This window comes from Mesoplodon bidens (assembly GCF_964165515.1).
Source record: "Mesoplodon bidens genome assembly, chromosome: 6".
In the NCBI taxonomy this organism is placed as follows: domain Eukaryota; kingdom Metazoa; phylum Chordata; class Mammalia; order Artiodactyla; family Ziphiidae; genus Mesoplodon; species Mesoplodon bidens.
Genome location: NC_138162.1, coordinates 4,523,333 through 4,540,461, shown reverse-complemented (window position 1 = coordinate 4,540,461; position 17,129 = coordinate 4,523,333). Strand labels below are relative to the sequence as shown.

At 54.6% G+C, this 17,129-nt stretch overlaps 1 protein-coding gene across 3 annotated transcripts in view; it reads left to right on the top strand.

The window, feature by feature from the left end:
* Positions 1-3,280: 3,280 nt before the first annotated feature.
* Positions 3,281-17,129, top strand: part of NTNG2 (netrin G2) — a 68,987-nt gene continuing 55,138 nt past the window's right edge. Inside the window, exons 1-3 of one of the 3 annotated variants that reach the window (XM_081237763.1) lie at positions 3,281-3,797; positions 3,897-4,025; positions 7,399-8,459. In XM_081237763.1, the coding sequence (XP_081093889.1) occupies positions 8,247-8,459 (213 nt within the window). In that variant the 5' untranslated portion in view covers positions 3,281-3,797; positions 3,897-4,025; positions 7,399-8,246. The remainder of the gene's footprint in view (positions 3,798-3,896; positions 4,026-7,398; positions 8,460-17,129) is intronic. The other 2 variants (XM_081237762.1, XM_081237761.1) reach the window with 2 other exon arrangements.

The following is a 17,129-nucleotide window of genomic DNA, read 5'->3' as shown; positions in this document are numbered from 1 at the left end:
TAACCTCTCATTGCAAAGCTAGTAGATCGTTTTTTGAGCGTGACTTTATAATTTCCTGTTACTTGTCTATCCCATCCATGCCTATTCCCTCACTGTAAAGGAGTCAAGCAACACAGAAAGAATATATATGTGATGAAGCGTGTCATCCCCCCATCTCCTCTGCTCATACTGTGGTATCTTTATTTTACATATATGTATATATATGTATAGGTACATCTGTATCTTTATATGCATATATCCCCTTTGTTTAAAAAAAACATAGATGGAACCAAATTACATGCATTATTCTGCAGTTGCTTTTTTATTTTTTTTTTATTTATTTATTTTGCGGTACACGGGCCTCTCCCTGTTGTGGCCTCTCCCGTTGCGGAGCACAGGCTCCGGATGCGCAGGCTCAGCGGCCATGGCTCACGGGCCCAGGCGCTCCGCGGCATGTGGGGTCTTCCCAGACCGGGGCACGAACCCGTGTCCCCTGCATGGGCAGGCGGACTCTCAACCACTGCGCCACCAGGGAAGCCCTGCAGTTGCTTTTTTGATAGTAGATTCCACATACATAATTGGAATTAAAACTGCGCAGTGGAGCCAAACTCCCACCAGTGAAGAGGACCATTAGGCTCTGCTGTGAGAGGGGAGCCAGCAGTTATTTGGGGGGAGATTCATTAACACTTTCGTGCCCCTGGCGCTCAGTTTCTTTTCATTGCTGGGAAAGGTCATTTGTCATAAGATACCTTAATGAAATTTAAAGGCGAACAGCCCTTGACCACCTGGTCCCTACATGGCTGGAATCCCATTTGTTTCCCATCTTGCAAACGAAGCAGTTTATTAGTCACTTGAAAGAGATGCTGACTCCCAGAGGGTGCTATGGCCCGCTGTCAGCTTGGGATCACCGCGCAGGGACTACCTTCTGGGGTAACTCCCCTCATTACGCAGATGGAGAAACTGAGGCTAAGAGCGGGGAAGTAATGGCCCCAGGCCACATAGCTAGTAGGGGCTGAGCCACAAAAAGCCCATTATTCTGACTCTCGGGTCAGTGCTCTTTCCACGATGCCATAATTTCCGGGATCTGGAAATGGGGAGACCAGAAGACAGGTTGGGGAATGGGCCTCTGAAAATGCCGGTCGGCGTCAGCTCGTTGGCGAGGCAGGAAGTGCTGGGGAGAGGAGGGCTGCAGAGGCAGATTAAACATTGTTTCCGTGGCATGTCGCTTTGCACATGGGTCACTTAAACCATCCGGGAAATAACAGGAACACGCCCTGGGTCCCTCCACTGTGTTTAAGTGAACCACAAACCAGAAGCCTCCTCCTCCATGTCCTGTTGGCTGTCCTGACAGCATCCAGTCTCGGTGATGATGGAGGAGCAAGGCGTTCCCTGGGAATTGATGGCCCTGCCTGGGGGCGACAGCAGGCTGAGGGCCTACACAGGTCATCACTCACCCTGCCTGCGTGGGAGCCCCACACCGCGCCCTTCACTACTGCCTGCAGGCCAAATGCTTGAAAGTCAAATTGCTGAGATGCGTTCTTCTCCTCCAAGGAGCTTTCTCCTCCTGGAGGCTTTGAGGCCCGGGAGCAGGTAAGCAGGGGCTGGCTTGCATCTGCTCTCCTGGACAGCTTTGCATGTGTTGGAGGAGAGGAGATCTCTAGTGGGAGGGACCTGAGAGCACTGGAGGAGGCACTTGATGGCCTTTTTGTGACCGCTCTTTGGAGAAGGAAAGGCTCACCATTCACATCTCACGGGTGGGGAAACTGAGGCCCAGAAACAATCTGTGCCGTGCCCCAAGTTAACCAGCAAGTCAGGAGGTGGCACCACCGGGAAGCCCAAGAGCCCCGCCTCCCAGGCCAGAGTCTTCCTCAGCTGTGTGACCTTGGGCAAGTTACTTAACATCTCTAAGCTTCATCGGTAACTTGGGACTTTACTAATAGGAGTTAAGTCACAGGCCTGCTGGGAAGAATCAGTGGATAATACACCTAAAGTGGTTTGCATGGATCCTGGCATAAAGCAGGTATTCAATAAAAGTTCAATTATTATTATTATTAAAGCAGGTGACAGTCTTTAACTCCGTGTCCTCTGCCTGCTCTGTGACAACGGTCTAAAGGTTATTCAGCAATACAGCCCCCTCTGCAAGCTTAGGGGGGGCCAAAAGCAGGGGAGGGCTAAGGTGGAGGTAAGAGGTGGCAGAGGGGCGTGGCACTCAGGGCCACATCTTGCTCTTCTTCCTGACACCCTCTGTGACCTTGGACCTTGGACCAGTCTGCCTCTCTCTCTCCTTCTCTCTCTCCTTCTCTCTCTCTCTCTCTCTCCCTGTCCTCAGGCCCTTTGTTGTTGATGCACCAAATGACAGTGCCGGCTGCCTGAGCGCTGCAGTGAGAACCCACCCCCAGGAAGCCAGGAGCACCTGAAAACCACAGGTCTCCCCTGGAAGATGGAGGAAGCTCTCCCCACAGGCCTGGGAGGCAGCCTGGAAGGAAACCTCCAGGGGGTTGAAGAGCCCAGGGCTCCCCGGTGTGGCCAGCTCCCTGGCCTCTGCCCTGGGCTCTGCAGGAGTCGTCGCACGGGCTCCTCCCAGGCTTACCAGGGAGTGAGGCCTCTCCTGCCCCCCTACTCCGCACTCCCTCCGGAGCCGGCTTGGCTTCGTCAAAAGCAGGGCCCATCAGGGTGGAGGCGGCGATGTGTCAGCTGGTATTCAGGCTCTGGTTGTGCGCTCAGATCGCTCCCCTCCCCATCTCCCCCAATCCACCCACCCACCCTTTTACCCACTGCTTGGGGCCTTCTGGGTGGCGGCACTTCACAAGAGGGAGACCGAGCTGCAGCCTTGAGCCTCTGGCTGTTGGGGGGTGGGCGGACTGACTCACTTGGCCCCCTCCCCGGTGCCGATGGGGCAGCTCCCACACCCATGGGCGCTGGCACCCGGTCAGGCCCCTGGGTTTCGGAAAAGGAAGCCGCAGCCCCGCGGCGCCTGACCCGAGCTGGCTGAGGATGCGCTCTGCGCGCCGGGACCCGCTGGCCCCCGGGCCGGGAGGAAATGTTTAGGCTGCGACCCCCCAGAGCAGGCTCGCTCCCGCGGCCGCCCGCTGGGGCCACCCTGGCCGCGGGCCCGGCGGGACGCCCCTGCTCGCGGAGCCCCTCCCCGGGCCGTGGCGCGTCCCCCGAGTCTCGCAGTATTTCCTTCCTGCACCTTTAAGAAGACCGTTGCTCCGTGGTGGGATGGTGTGTTAAAGCCACACAGAGGAAGTTACGCAGCCCGGATCAGACCGAGAGATAAAAGCCCCGATGGTGATCGTGAGTGCTGGCAAGAGGATTTAGCCTCGGCATTAACTTGGAGCGGAGTGCAGGGGGGCCGTGAAACGCCCCGCCATCTGGCCCGCGCCGCGCCGGGGGGATGCCCCGGCGCCCCGACGAGCAGCCGCGAAGCCCACCCGGGCCGGGGACTGCCCGGTGCCCGAGCGCGGGTCCCCTCCGAGCCGCCCAGGGGGCCCCAAAAGTTTGCACTTGTTAGCGGCGACCTCCCGCTCGGCCGGGGCGGGCGATGCGGGCGGCTGGGGCGGGCCCCTCCCCCGGCCCGCGTCTCCGGGACGGCTGCGGGCGGCCCCCCCGGCGGCCGGAGGGCTCCCCAGCCCCGATCTGACGGCCGCGGCGGCGGCGGCCACAGCGGCAGCGGGAGCAGCGCGGGGAAGGAGCACCGGCTCGCAGCCCTCGGCCCTCGCCCCACCCAGCGCCAGCCAGAAGGGGGAGGCGGAGCGCCGAGGGTGGCGGTCCTCGGCCTCCCGGGTCCCCGCTCCGGGAAGCTGCTCCGAGACGGGGTAAGGCTGGAGGGGAGAGCCCGGGAGGCGAGCGGCGGGGCGGGGTGGGGTGGGGGGGAGAGATGCTGCAGCTTTGCCAGGCTGCTTTCATTTTTAAAGGGCTTCGGTGACCATGCAGGCTTTCCCTCGGCCCAGGAGCCACTTAAAGCGGCCCAGCAAAGGCTCGGATGCAAAAGTTATTCGGTGGCGGCCGTTTACTAGCGGAGGACTGGAGTCGCCTGGAGAGGGGTGTGTGAGTGCGCATTTGTAGCAGCATCTTAAAGGAGTCGCTTGGCTTCCTGGCTGGCTTTTTCCCACCAGGGTCTTTTTCCATGGTTGGTGTGAGTGAGTGGTGGGGATGGGTGTTACCAGAATGCCTGGATGTGTTCGTGAGAAGGAAATTAACCCCTCTCGCGCGCCATTCCCCTACCCCAATTTAATCGCCACCCCAATTCCTCCCATCCCCTTCCCCTCTCTGAAAACTGGGTATGTGTGAGTTGCACAGAGAAACTCTGTCTTCCAGCGGCGGCTAGAAACTTCTTTCCGAGCCCTGGAGGGGTGGGCTAATGGGGAGGGTTATGTGCCTGGACCGGCTTGGGGACAGCGTGGAGTCGAACCTCCAACTGGGTGACACGCAGATGGTGGGAGCAGAGGCCGCGGGAAGGCGGGAAGAGGACCGCGGGCTCGCGGTGTCCGCGGGCTCCGGAGTAAGTTGTCCGCCTGGGCTGGGGGCGGCAGCGCTGGGGAAAAGGATGCAACGAATTCCCCGGCGCTTTGCTGGGCGTCTTCTAAGGGAGGGAGGCGGTGCCAGGTGTGGGTGCACCCTCGGTGCCCGCCGGGCCTCTTTTAAAGGCGTGATTATTAATTGCCCCAGTGGCTTGCACTCAACTTCGGGAAGACAAAAAGCAGCTGCGGGGTTGCCAGGCACGTCCCCGTGCGATGCCCACCGTTTGCAGCCCACCCGAAGCGCGGACTCCGAACCCTTGGCGTCCAAGGCTGGGAGCTGACCCTCATCTCCACACACCCCCCTCCCCCCGGCCACAGCCGCCCAGCCGAGGCCTCCTCCTCGCGCCCCCCCCCCGCCCGCGCTCAACTCTTCGGGGCTGTCTGGGCGCTGAGAGGGCGTGGGGGGCGCCCGGGAGCCCGAGAAGGCTCCCATTCCGGGGCTGGGGGCACCAGGGCCGCCGGAAATGGGATGCTCACTCGGGCGGCGGCGTTGAGCGGGGCACCTACTGGACCGGCGCGGGGTGAGGGGGGGTTGGGGTTGGGAGGATGGGGTGGGACTGGAAGGTGATCGCGACGGGGAGCGGGCTCCTCTTTCCTTCCTGGCTCCCAGCACCCTCCCCTGAAGGCAGATGTCACCCCCCTCGGCTGTCCCCGCTGGGAAAGGAGAAGAAACTTGGGGGTGGGCTGGGTCCTGGGAGAAGCCCCCAGCGCCCCCTCTCCAGGGCCCCCCCCCAGGGGCTCCGGGTCCACCAAGGCAAGTTTCCCACGAGGCGAGGGCGCAGCCGGCAACTCCGGAGGAGCCTGCTTCCAGCCCAGCCAGCTCGAGAGGCGCTAATTCAATAAGACAGAAAAATCTGAGTTCAGAAATCCTGGTAAAATCTAATTTTCGGGTTTTAATAACCTGGCTTTCAGCCCCCCTCGGTTCCTGAGGACTCTTAAAAGAAAATAAAGCGCATTGATTCTATTTGTTTCTGGGAGCTGCAGTTTCTTAATAATATCAGGTGAAGATTTATTTTCCAAGGAGAAAACTCTCCGCCGGGATACAACCTCTTACTCTGAAATTCCCCACACTGGCTTCTCACTCGTGCTTTTCTCCTTGCTGTTCCGAAGTCTCCTGCATCTCTCCCCCTCCCTTTTTTTCTGTTTGGCAAAAACTCACTGTAACATTCTCATGCTGAGCTCACAATTCCCTTACGATGCCAGCAACGCCCAATTGATTGACTAGTTGTAAACAATGCACGGCATTTAAGCCTGCAGAACTGCAAAGCAATTAATAGGTTTGCGAGGCGCCTGCCTCTTCGATCTCGTGGGCCTCCTGGCCTCCGGGCCTCACTGCCTCCCCACGCCCGCCTGTGTCCAGTGCGGTCCAGGCCCCGGGAGCAGCACTGGTCCTGCAGACGAAGGAAGCCCGCGTCCGGGCCCACCCTGCGAGCCGCAGTGGGGCGCCCTGGTGTCCCGCATCAGGATCGCCCTACCTGGGAGTGAACAGTTAGGGGCCCGCGGCTGGGAGAATGAGTTAGGAATGTGCTGTTTTCTGGGCGGCGCGAAGCTCAGAGGCATCCAAACCTTTGCCGGCCGCGCTATCTTATTTTTTACTACATTTTCTCAGGTTGTAAAAATAGTCTCCAGGCGGGTTCTTTCTGAGAGTTTTCTAGCAAGAAGCACATTCAAGGCTGGACAGGCTCTGTAACACTGTTTCTCTTTAAACAGCCAGAGGTGAGATGTGAAAATGTGTCCCCCTCGGCTCATTCATCTGCATCAAGAGCCCTTCAGCCAGAGAGAGGGGCAGGGGCCGCCTTAATGCAGATTTATGATGCCCCAGCCTGGAGCTTTGGGGCAGAGGCTGGGGACTTCTCCTGGGGAGGTGTGGAGTGGCCAGCCCCCATTTGGACAATGTTCCCCCCACTCCGGTTTGTCATTTTTGGCAGGCGTGCGTTTGTGTCTGGGTGGAGAATGGAGGTTCATGGAAACGTAGTTAACTCTTCAGGACCTTCTAGGTACAATGGCTGAAGAGTCAGCAGTTTGGGGATTTAGATGCAATAATCATAGACATAATAACCAGAATTAATAACACACGCGCTTCTGCTGTGACTCATTGCAGTACCCTTTGCCCTATCGGCTAGTATTTTTGGCCAGATCCCGCACTGGGGACCAAATACTCCTGGTGATATATCAAGTGTCCTGGAATACCCTGCACTATTGGAGTCGTGTTTTTCGCAATGTAACATTCATCTTAGTTATGTCTATTTAGGGCTTTTAAATAATTACCGGTAGCTTAAAATAGTAAAGCAATAATCATAATGGTGACCTGTTTATAAACATACCCTCTAAGGGATGATTGCGAAATTTTGGCCTTGATCGGAAAAAGCTAATATGACAAATCATTGTCACTTCCGTCAAAGTCTCCAACATCCCTAGTTTCTTACAGTTAAAAATTAAATTCACCGTTTCAGAATTCTGGAGATATATTTACTGGCACCCAGTTCGTAATTGTTGGCCCATGCGTGGACCATTCTTAATCTGAACCTGTCCGCACGGCCTCATCGGCACCTGTAATTACAGCCTCATGTCTGCCTTCAACGGTTTTGACATTTTGACTTGTCAGGCATGATAAAGCCGCCATTCAGTCTCAGCTCCTGGGGCTGTTTTAGAAAGTCACTGACCCCAAACAGGGGCACTTCTGCTGACCCCAACACCCCCATAAATAAGGGGAAAGCGCATCACCTTTTTAATAATGTGCCCCATCTCCAAATGCGTATCTCCTATATTAATAAAAATAACCCAGTGTCCTCGGGACACCTTGCTAGTGCAGCCTCATGTTTTGCACATTTTGCCAGAGAGCTTTTGTTCTTATACATCTTTACTTCCCCCCCTTTCTCTATTTAATTTGTTGCAGGTGTTGTTGCTAACGAGCTCTCTCTCCTCCCTTCTTACAATGAAAGACAAGCCAGACCCCGGGTACCTGGATGGATTGGGAGCTGAAGTCTCAGAAACTTCCTAATAAGTTGCCGATGGCTACCAGCCAAGGTCAGCTGGTTCCCATTAGCGCCTGTCCCCACCAAAGCTGAGCCACATAAGCTGCTCCCAGTTAACACCTCAGTCGCTTTTTTTTACGCTCCAGTCCAGCTGCACAATTGTTGTCACTTTAAGCCCATATGAAAAGAAATCTCTTTTACTGGTCCAAAATGCCAAGTCCAATCCCATAGAGGGAACGTGTTTGCAGCGAACAGGTACACCTCCTGATTTTATTTTATCTTTACAACGCAGGCCGGAGGGTTGTTTCGCAGTTGTGTTGAGCACATCACACATTAAGGGCCCTTTAAAGACCTGGGTTGATTGGAAGGACAAAAATTAAAAGCAATCTGATCCGGCCTCGTGCCAGGTCCCTGCGGATTTTCTCCCTATCCCATTTCCATCCACCGTCACAATTTGAGAGTCTGCCTGATTTGATCAGGTTCCCCTCTGGGAGAGGTGTGATGCCAAGGTTAGGAGGACGCCAAGTGGTGGGTAACTTCTCGATCTGCCCATCAGCAGTCTGAGAAACGCTGGCTCTGAGTTTTTCCACATCGGCCTCTTGGAAAAAACAAGTTCCTCGCTGTTTGCAACCTGGCAGAGTCCCTGGGACGTCCGGCCTCCGTCGCCTGGTAGACGTGGCTTTTCCATGCTGAGGTTGCGAGGCCCTCCTGACCCAGTCGCCACCTCTCCGGTCCCTCTCTGGGCCTCGCCCCTGGGGACTGCGCCGCCATGCTGCACCTGCTGGCTCTTTTCCTGCACTGCCTCCCGCTGGCCTCTGGGGACTACGACATCTGCAAATCCTGGGTGACCACGGATGAAGGCCCCACCTGGGAGTTCTACGCCTGCCAGCCCAAGGTGATGCGCCTGAAGGACTATGTCAAGGTGAAGGTGGAGCCCTCCGGCATCACGTGCGGAGACCCCCCCGAGAGATTCTGCTCCCACGTAAGTCAGCCCCACCCCGCCGTTCTGTTCGCTCAGGCCAAGTGGGTGGGGGTCTGGGCCGGACCCTTGGGGCGGGTGAGCAGAGCGGGAGAACCAAAATGCGAGGTTGACTTTCCTGCATGTAGGTTTGGGATCAGGTCTCTGTCCCACCTTGGAAATGTGCCAAAGCAAAGGCGGCCCCGAGGAGGCTGGGGTCACGTGACATCGGTCTTTGGGGTGGGGAAATTCTTGGCCAGGTGATCACTAGATCCTCTCCTCTTGGGAAAGCCATAGCACTAGTCACCGTTCCACAGCCTTGCAGAGAAGCCCCGCCCCTCTCGTAGGAAGTCAGCATCTGGGCGCGCGAGCAAAGTGCTATCTGCAACGTTGCCCTCTGACCTCCCTCTGTACGTCCCTTTGCGGTGCCCCCTCCTATTCCACCCAATCCGGTCCAGCCAACAGATTTGCCAAGCAAGGGAATGCCAAGCACCGAGCTGGCACTTTGCAGGGGAAGGTTTGATGGCAGTGCAGAGGGGATTCGTAAGGGAGGAAGGAAGGGGTCAGAGCAGGGCGTGCGGTGTGGCTGGTGCCACTTCTGATTCCACCCCTATGTGCAGTGACCACAGCCGCTGGTTAAGTCATGGGGAAGGCAGACTTTCAGGTGTTGTCACTTGAGTCCCTCGTTAGAGAAAGATGGAGCCTTAGAGCCACGGAGTACGTCAGTACTCAGGTAACAACAACAACAACAATAATAATAACAGAGATCATTTATGCAAAAGCCCCTGAGTGTGGAAGCTAAGAGCTCACTACGAGCCATTCCGTGGAGTCCTCCACTCAGCTGCGCTGGGTTGATTCTGTGTTGTACAAAGTAGGAGTTTCAGGGGGGTGAGCTCTGGACCAGTGGCATCTCTGGGCCACTACTCCATCATCTGTAAAGTGTGTACACGAATAGCACACACTCAAGTCACTGTAAGGAGTAAGTGAGCTAATGCACCCTAAAATGCTCAGACTAGGGTCTGGCACAGAGCAAGTGCCCCTAGGTGTTAGCTATTGTCATTCCCATTGTACAGATGGAGAAACTGAGGTCCAAAGTCACAGCCCAGGAAGTGATGAAGCTATGATTTGAGTGTCTGGCTCCAGAGTCACTGAGCTAATCTGCCTCCCGAGAGACGCCTTCCCACTGGGCAGAGCCCCGGGTCGGGCAGGAGGCTGGACAGGGCAGCCAGGCTGCAGGAGCCACAGGAAGGGCTCAGTGTCATCCTCGGGTGGCTGCTGCCTTCCTGTGTCCTGCGGGGAGCCTCCAGGTCTGGGTTCATGGCTGGACTGAGCCGGTGTCCCCACTGGGCTCCTGAGGAGGCCTCAGTCCCGTGGGGCGCTTGGGTCCTATCCTAGAGCAGTCAGCCTGGGAAGGTAGGTTCCCACTTGGATGGTCAGCAGTCAGGAGGCTGTCACTGTGGGTGGTGGCTGGGCTGGGGGGGAGCTAGCTGGGGAGAGAGGGAGGGAGGGAGGGAGGAGAAAGCAGCGCAGGGCCAGGAGCCAGAGCCCCACTGCACTGAGGACCCCAGGGCTTTGCTGGCTCAGGGACAGGCAAGGGGGCTGGCCCCTGACGGTCAGGGCCAAGGCCAACCCCGGGGGAGCCCAGCTCTGAGTCCACATCTGAAGCTGGCTGCCCACCCCAGCTCATGTAAGGACTTCTCCACACACTCCCTGAGCAGAGTCAACCGCTGCCTCTTGTATCAGATTCTTCTTTTGAATATTAATCGTCTTAATGTGCTGGGGGCGGGGCCGTGGAGCGGGGTGCCTAAATCATAAATCACTGGACCAGCTTCTGGTCAAGGCTTGAGGGGTGGAGATGACCATCAAATGCAAGTCTGAGGCCCTCTCCTGGCCAAAGCTGGCTCAGGATGCCCTTGGCCCTGGGCCTCCGCCCTGTCCCCACACTCACACACAGAGAACCCAGTGCAGCTGCCGGGGTGGAGTGGTCACTCCGCCACAGTCCTGATGCCACCCAGCGTGGGTCCTTGAGCTGTGCAAGGAGCATTCCTGCCCTTCCTGTCCTCTCCTGGGAAGACCGGTGAGGAGGGCAAGGGAGGAAGAACAGCATCTCCCTCAGTGTCCTGACACCTGTCTGATGGACTTAAATATTTCATGATGGGCTGCCATCCGGCTCTGCCCTTGATTACAAATGTGCAGCCAACGAGGATGGGGACGCTGCCTAGGCTGGCTTCTGCAGGGAGGAGGGGGTCACATCCAGATGGATTCAACCCCCCACCCCCACCCCACTGTTTATTGCAGCTTCCCTAAGCAGGTTCTGTGCATGTCTCATTAAATCATCTCTAGGATGCTTTGAGGTGAGGACTCTTCTAATCCCATTGTAGGGATTAGAAAGCATTGGCTAAATCCTGCCAAGGTCACTCGCTCTAGAGGGCAGGCTGGGAACTTGTACGTGGCCAGCACCCATGCTTATGCACCCGACGGCCCAGCCTTCCCTCGCTGAGCTTCGGTGAAGCAGAGATGATGGTGTAGGCAAGTCACAGTGCCAGTGGGAAGATGCAGCCCCGCCATGGGTGTCCTGGCATGTAGTAGGTACTCAATGTGTGGTAGCTGTTATTTGCTTACTATTGTGGCTATTATGTCCTTGGTGGTGTCCGGGCCTTTGTCTCTTTGCCTCTCTCCAGCCTTGGGGACACCACGCCCTGTATTCCTGGTCTCAGGGCAGCAGGTGGTGGTTGTGTGCTCAGGAAGCGTTCACTCCTCTAGCCATGGCCGGTGGCGCCACCAGGGGGCGCCCTAGTGGTACCCAGGTGGCCCTCTGCCCCCTTAGCCTTACAATAGCCCAGTGGGTCCCTGGTTCCTGGCACCCCTCCCGCGGCGAGTGCCGGGCCTGTCCTAACATCCACCCAAACGGAGCATGAGTCCCGGGGCACCCTGAGGATGCAAGAGGGGCCACGGAACAACTGCCCCTTTCAGGCTTCAGTGTGCAGACCCTCCCTCCCCCCCTGGACTTGTGTACTTCCGCAAGGCCACCTGAGAACTGAATTGTAAATTCCAGCCTGGTGAGGAAGGGGAGTGGGGAGGAAGACCAAGATAAATGAACAAAAAACCTATTGGCTCTAAATGCACAATGAGAATTAATAGGGCTGAGCTCTCAACCAAGGATTCTTGGGCAAGGGCAAAATTTCAATGAGGGCTGCGGGAGAAGGCGGGCGGCCTCCCACCCCTGACTCCCAGGGCCTGGCTGGAGAGGGCCAGCCTTCTGAGCCTGCAGGGCCAGGGAGAAGGAGGGAAAGGCAGCGCCCGCAAGGCTTCTCAGCCCCTAGCAGGACCCCTTTGGGATGGGGAGGGCACTGTTGGGTTAGGGGAGCAGCCCCGCAGAGCTTCGAAAGAGAGGTCGCCGGCCAGCTGCCTGCGTTGCCGTGAAAGGAAGGGGGAAACCCTGTCCTCGTGCCTTGAGCCTCAGGAGAGAGATGGTGAGAAAAGAGGGTGGCGGGCATAGACCAGGCAGGTGGTGTTTAAAATGATCCTACAGGGCTTCCCCAGTGGCGCAGTGGTGGAGAGTCTGCCTGCCGATGCAGGGGACACGGGTTCGTGCCCCAGTCCGGGAGGATCCCACATGCCGCGGAGCGGCTGGGCCCATGAGCCATGGCCGCTGAGCCTGCGCGTCCGGAGCCTGTGCTCCGCGACGGGAGAGGCCACAGCAGTGAGAGGCCCGCGTACCGCACAAAAAAAAAAAAAAAAAAAAAAAAAGATCCTATAGCTAGCTACACACTGCTGCCCAAAGTGTAGTCCCTGGACTCACCTTGTTAGAAATGCAGACCCCCGGGCCCCACCCCAGACCCGCTGAGCCAGAAACTGCATTTTAACGAGCAGTCCAGGTAATTCGGATGCACGCGGGGAATGCTCTGAGGAACGCTGCTCGACATGATCCGTCAGTGATGGGTGATACTTATCATTGGTGATGGACACACAGGAGGCCTGTGGTTCCCACGGGACCTTTGCAGGGTAAGGAGGTGTCGCCCCTGCTGAAGGAGGAAGGCAGAGAGTAGGAGGAGTGGAGGTCCCAGGGGTGAGGGGTGAAGCTGGGAGCTCAGATTCCTGAATGTTGGAGACCTGGTGGAAGGTTCCAGAAAGGTGGTGTGCTATCCCGACAAGAGCCACAGGCCTGGAATCTGAAGACCGGAGCTTGCATCCCAGCTTTGCTTCTTGTGGGCTGGGGCAAGTCTTTCAATTTTCTGAGCCTCAGTTTCCCCACGTAATGGAACATGGCTGCCTTGCCCACCTCTCCAACTTCCTGGGAGAAGGAAGTGCCTTTCAGAATATCTGAAAGTGCTTAAAGAGTGCAAGTTCTCTTCTAGGGTGAGGCTTTGATAGTGTCGTTGATCCAGTCTTGAGCATCTTGGTTCTTCCACGGTGAAATAGCTGAACGTTAAATGTTTCATCTAAGGCGACTCGAGCACACAGAGGTGCCTGGGTCTTGGTGCACAGGAAAACCCAGAGATGGTCATGAAGGTGCATCATAGAGACTTAGAGGTTCTAAACTTTTCTCCAGGCTCGTCCGCCTCTTCCTTCTCTACATTCCCTGGCCCTGATTTTTCATATATTTTCATTTTTCTCCCTTAATGCGTGTATAACACAAGCTGCCTTGTTAAATCCCACCTGTGACGAGGCAGGGGGTGGATGGATGAATGGACAGGCAGGCCACTCCAGCTGTGGATGAGAACTTGAGGTTTGGGACGGGGCAAACGGGGGCCCATGCTCATCCCACCCCTTCTGGGTTGTGGGCCTTTGGATAAGTCCCTCGTGCTCTGAGCCTCGATTTTCTCATCTGAAAATTGGGATGATGCTATACACAATCTCAAAGGAAGGTCGTACAGATGAGATGAGACAAAGCGTGTAGAGCCCTCAGCTGGGTGCCTGGCACAAAATGAATGTTTCCCAAAAGGGATTTCTTCCCCCATCCTAGAATTTAGCGTGAGAGACAAAAGAAGTAAAAGTAGAAAATAACAGAAGAGGAGCCCATTAGCCAAGTGTGTAAGGTGGGGTATAGTCAGCATGTGCTGTGGGAGTTCAGCGGGGGAAGGCAGGGCACCGGGTTGGTCTGGGGTGGTCTATGACCTTGAAGGGTTGGAGGATTCAGAAGAGTGATGATGAAGCAGAAGGAATCGCAATTGCAGAGATGCAGGTAGGGGTCCGTGTGACATGAGGGGAGAGTGTGTGGGTGATGGGGAGGGGATGACCCGCTACACCTGTTTGTTTCATCACCCCACACCCCCGCTCCCTGTAAGCCTGTGGGCGGGGCTGTTATTGTGCCATTGGATGGAGGAATAGACCAAGGCTCCCCAAGGTCCACTAATGGTGAGGCTGGGATGCAACCTTCCTCTGCCTGGCTCCTAACCACTCTCTAGTGTCAGGGGGGTTAGGCCAAGGGTGTCGGGGGAGGAGAGGAGAGGAGGGGCAGAGCAGTGGGCATGCAGAGCCCTGAGGGAGCCCACAGGGCATGGGCTTCCTGAGCCACGGGGCCGAACAGAGCGTGGCAGGCTCAAAGAAGCAGGTTCCAAGCTGCGGCCCCTCACCCTCGCTGCCCCAGTGAGGGGGTCCAGGCTGCAAAGCTCTGTTCCTGTCCCACAGCCCAGGACCCAGGCTTTCCTGCCTCAGACCTGTCCAGGGCCCGCTTGGCCCACTAGGATGCTCAGCTCCTACCTGGAGGGGACCGGGGTGATGGGGAAATGGCAGATGATGCATGGTTCTGTTCAGCTTTGGTTTGCAGGTTCTGATTTGTTTTTCATCACAGCATATTTGCTTAAATATATGAAAACGTGTTTCTAATTCCCCAAGCACACAGCAACTGCTGGCGCTGGTAGGGGGTGGGTGGCGTGTCAGAGCAACATGAGCGCAGGATGCGAGCCAGGTAGTGCTGGGCCCCGACAGAGTCTCCTCACTGCTGGGACAGCTCCTTAGCCTCAGTTTCCCCAACTGTGCAACGATGGGGTTTGGCTAGATTAACCACTTCACCCGGCATCCCTGCGTGATTGTAGATACATTCTCAGAGTTTGGTAAAAATCTATGCTGGGGTTCAGCCTTGGTCTCAGACAGACAAAGTGAGGGGCTGCAGTGCAGACAGAAGGGTTCCAAGTGCATATCCTGTGCTCAGCACAGCACTAGATTTTTTTTCAAGTTTAACTCCCTTTCTTATAGTTGTCTATTAAAGGCAAATCAAAACAAAGAAAAACAAAGCTGAGGGCTAAAAACATAATGGCACATCACATCGTTTCCCTTTGGTTTCTGCTTCTAAATTCTTTTACAAATTTTTTTCTTTTTTTTCTTTTTGCGATACGCGGGCCTCTCACCGTCGTGGCCTCTCCTGTTGCGGAGCACAGGCTCCGGATGCGCAGGCTCAGCGGCCACGGCTCACGGGCCCAGCCGCTCCGCGGCATGTGGGATCCTCCCGGACCGGGGCACGAACCCGCGTCCCCTGCATCGGCAGGCGGACTCTCAACCACTGTGCCACCAGGGAAGCCCTAGAAATTTTTTAATTGAGGTATCACTGACATAGAAGATGGTATTCGTTTTCGGTGTACCGTACAGCATGATGATTTGATGTAGGTACATATTGTGAAAGGATTGCCACTGTACGTTTAGTTCGTATCCATGACCACGCACAGTTAAAATTTTTTTCTTGTGGTGACGGCATTTGAAACTATTTTTTAAGTAAAAGAATTGAGGTGATAATCCTATAACGTGACATAAATCACCATCATATTCGTTAAAGCTGGGGAACCTATATGTGACATAAAATTTGCCTTTTTAACCATCTTTAAGTTGTGCCTTTAGCACATTCATGATGTTGTGTAACCAGATGGGAAACCCCATCTCCCTCAGCAGTCACGCCCCATTCCTCCTCCCCCCAGCCCCTGGCAACCGCTAGTCTGCTTTCTGTCTCTCACATTTGCCTATTCCAGACATTTCGTATAAATGGAATCATGCAGTGTGTGACTTTTTGTATCTGGCTTCCTTCACCCAGCATAACGTTCTCGAGCTTCATGCATATTGTAGCTCGTACCAGTACTTTATTCCTTTTTATGGCCGAATAATATTCCACTGTATGCGCTACCACATTTTGTTTATCCATTCATTGGTTGCTGGGCATTTGGGTTGTTTCCACTTTGGGGCTATTATGAATAATATTGTTATGAACATTTATGTCCAAGGTTTTGAGTGGACATATGTTTTCATTCCTCTTGGGTCTATACCTAGGAGTGGAATTGCTGGGTCATATGGTAATTTTATTTTTTATTTATTTATTTTTAAAATAAATTTATTTATGTGTTTGTTTATTTTGGGCTGAGTGGGTCTTCGTTGCTGCGCGCGGGCTTTCTCTCCAGTTGCAGCGAGCCGGGGCTACTCTTCGTTGCAGTGTGCAGGCTTCTCATTGCGTTGGCTTCTCTTTGTCGCAGAGCATGGGCTCTAGGCGCACAGGGCTTCGGTAGCTGTGGCACGCGGGCTCAATGGTTGCAGCTCGCGGGCTCTAGAGCACAGGCTCAGTAGTTGTGGCGCACGGGCTTAGCTGCTCCACGGCATGTGGGATCTTCCTGGACCAGGACTCGAACCCATGTCCCCTGCATTGGCAAGCGGATTCGTAACCACTGCGCCACCAGGGAAGTCCCCATATGGTAGTTTTAGATTTAAGTTTTTAAGGAACTGCCAAACTGTTTTCCAGGGCAGCTGCACCCTATTACATTCCTACCAGCTCTGTACAAGTGTTCCAATTTGTCCAGGTCCTTGCCAACGTTTGTTATTTTCCGTCTTTGTTTTTTACTATAATGGCTAACCTGGTTGGTGTGAAGTGGTATCTCATTACGATTTTGATTTTCATTTCCCTAATGACTAATGATGCTGGATATTATGTGCTTATTGACCATTTATATATCTTCTTTGGAGAAATATATATTCAAGTCTTTTGCCCACTTTTTCATTGGGTTGTCTTTTTGTTGTTGAGTAGTACATGTTTTTTATATATTCTGGATACTAAAGCCTTATCAGATATATGATTTGCAAATATTTCCCCCATTCTACAGATAATCTTTCATTCTCTTGCTTGTGTCCTTTTAAGCACAATTTTTTTTATTTTAGTGAAGCCTAATTCATCTCTTTTTTCCTTGTGCTTTTGGTGTCATATCTAAGAAATCATTGCTAAATTCAAGCTCACGAGTGCTTACCCCTATGTTTTCTTCTAAGACTTTAATAGCTTTTGCTCTTATAGTTAGATCTTTGATCCATTTTGAGTTAATTTTTGTATATGATGTCAGACAGGCATCCAACTTCAGTCTTTTACATGTGGATATATGCTTTTCCCAACACCATATGTTGAAAAGACTATTCTTTCCCCATGGAATGGTCTTGACACCCTTGTTGAAAATCAGTTGACCATAGACATATGGGTTTATGTCTGGACTCTCAGATCTATTCCACTGAGGCACTGAGCAGTCTATGTGCAGTATTTCATCTAACCCTCCCAAATATCCCTCATAGTAGAAACAACCTTTATCTTATTGTCCCCATTTTACAGATGAGAAAACTGAGAGTCTAATACTGAGTGGCAAAGTCCAGGCCCAAACTCAGACCCTAGTCATTCAACCTGGCGAGGAGGGAGGAAGTCCAAATGCTCACCCCTCCTCCCTCCCTTTCTCTCCC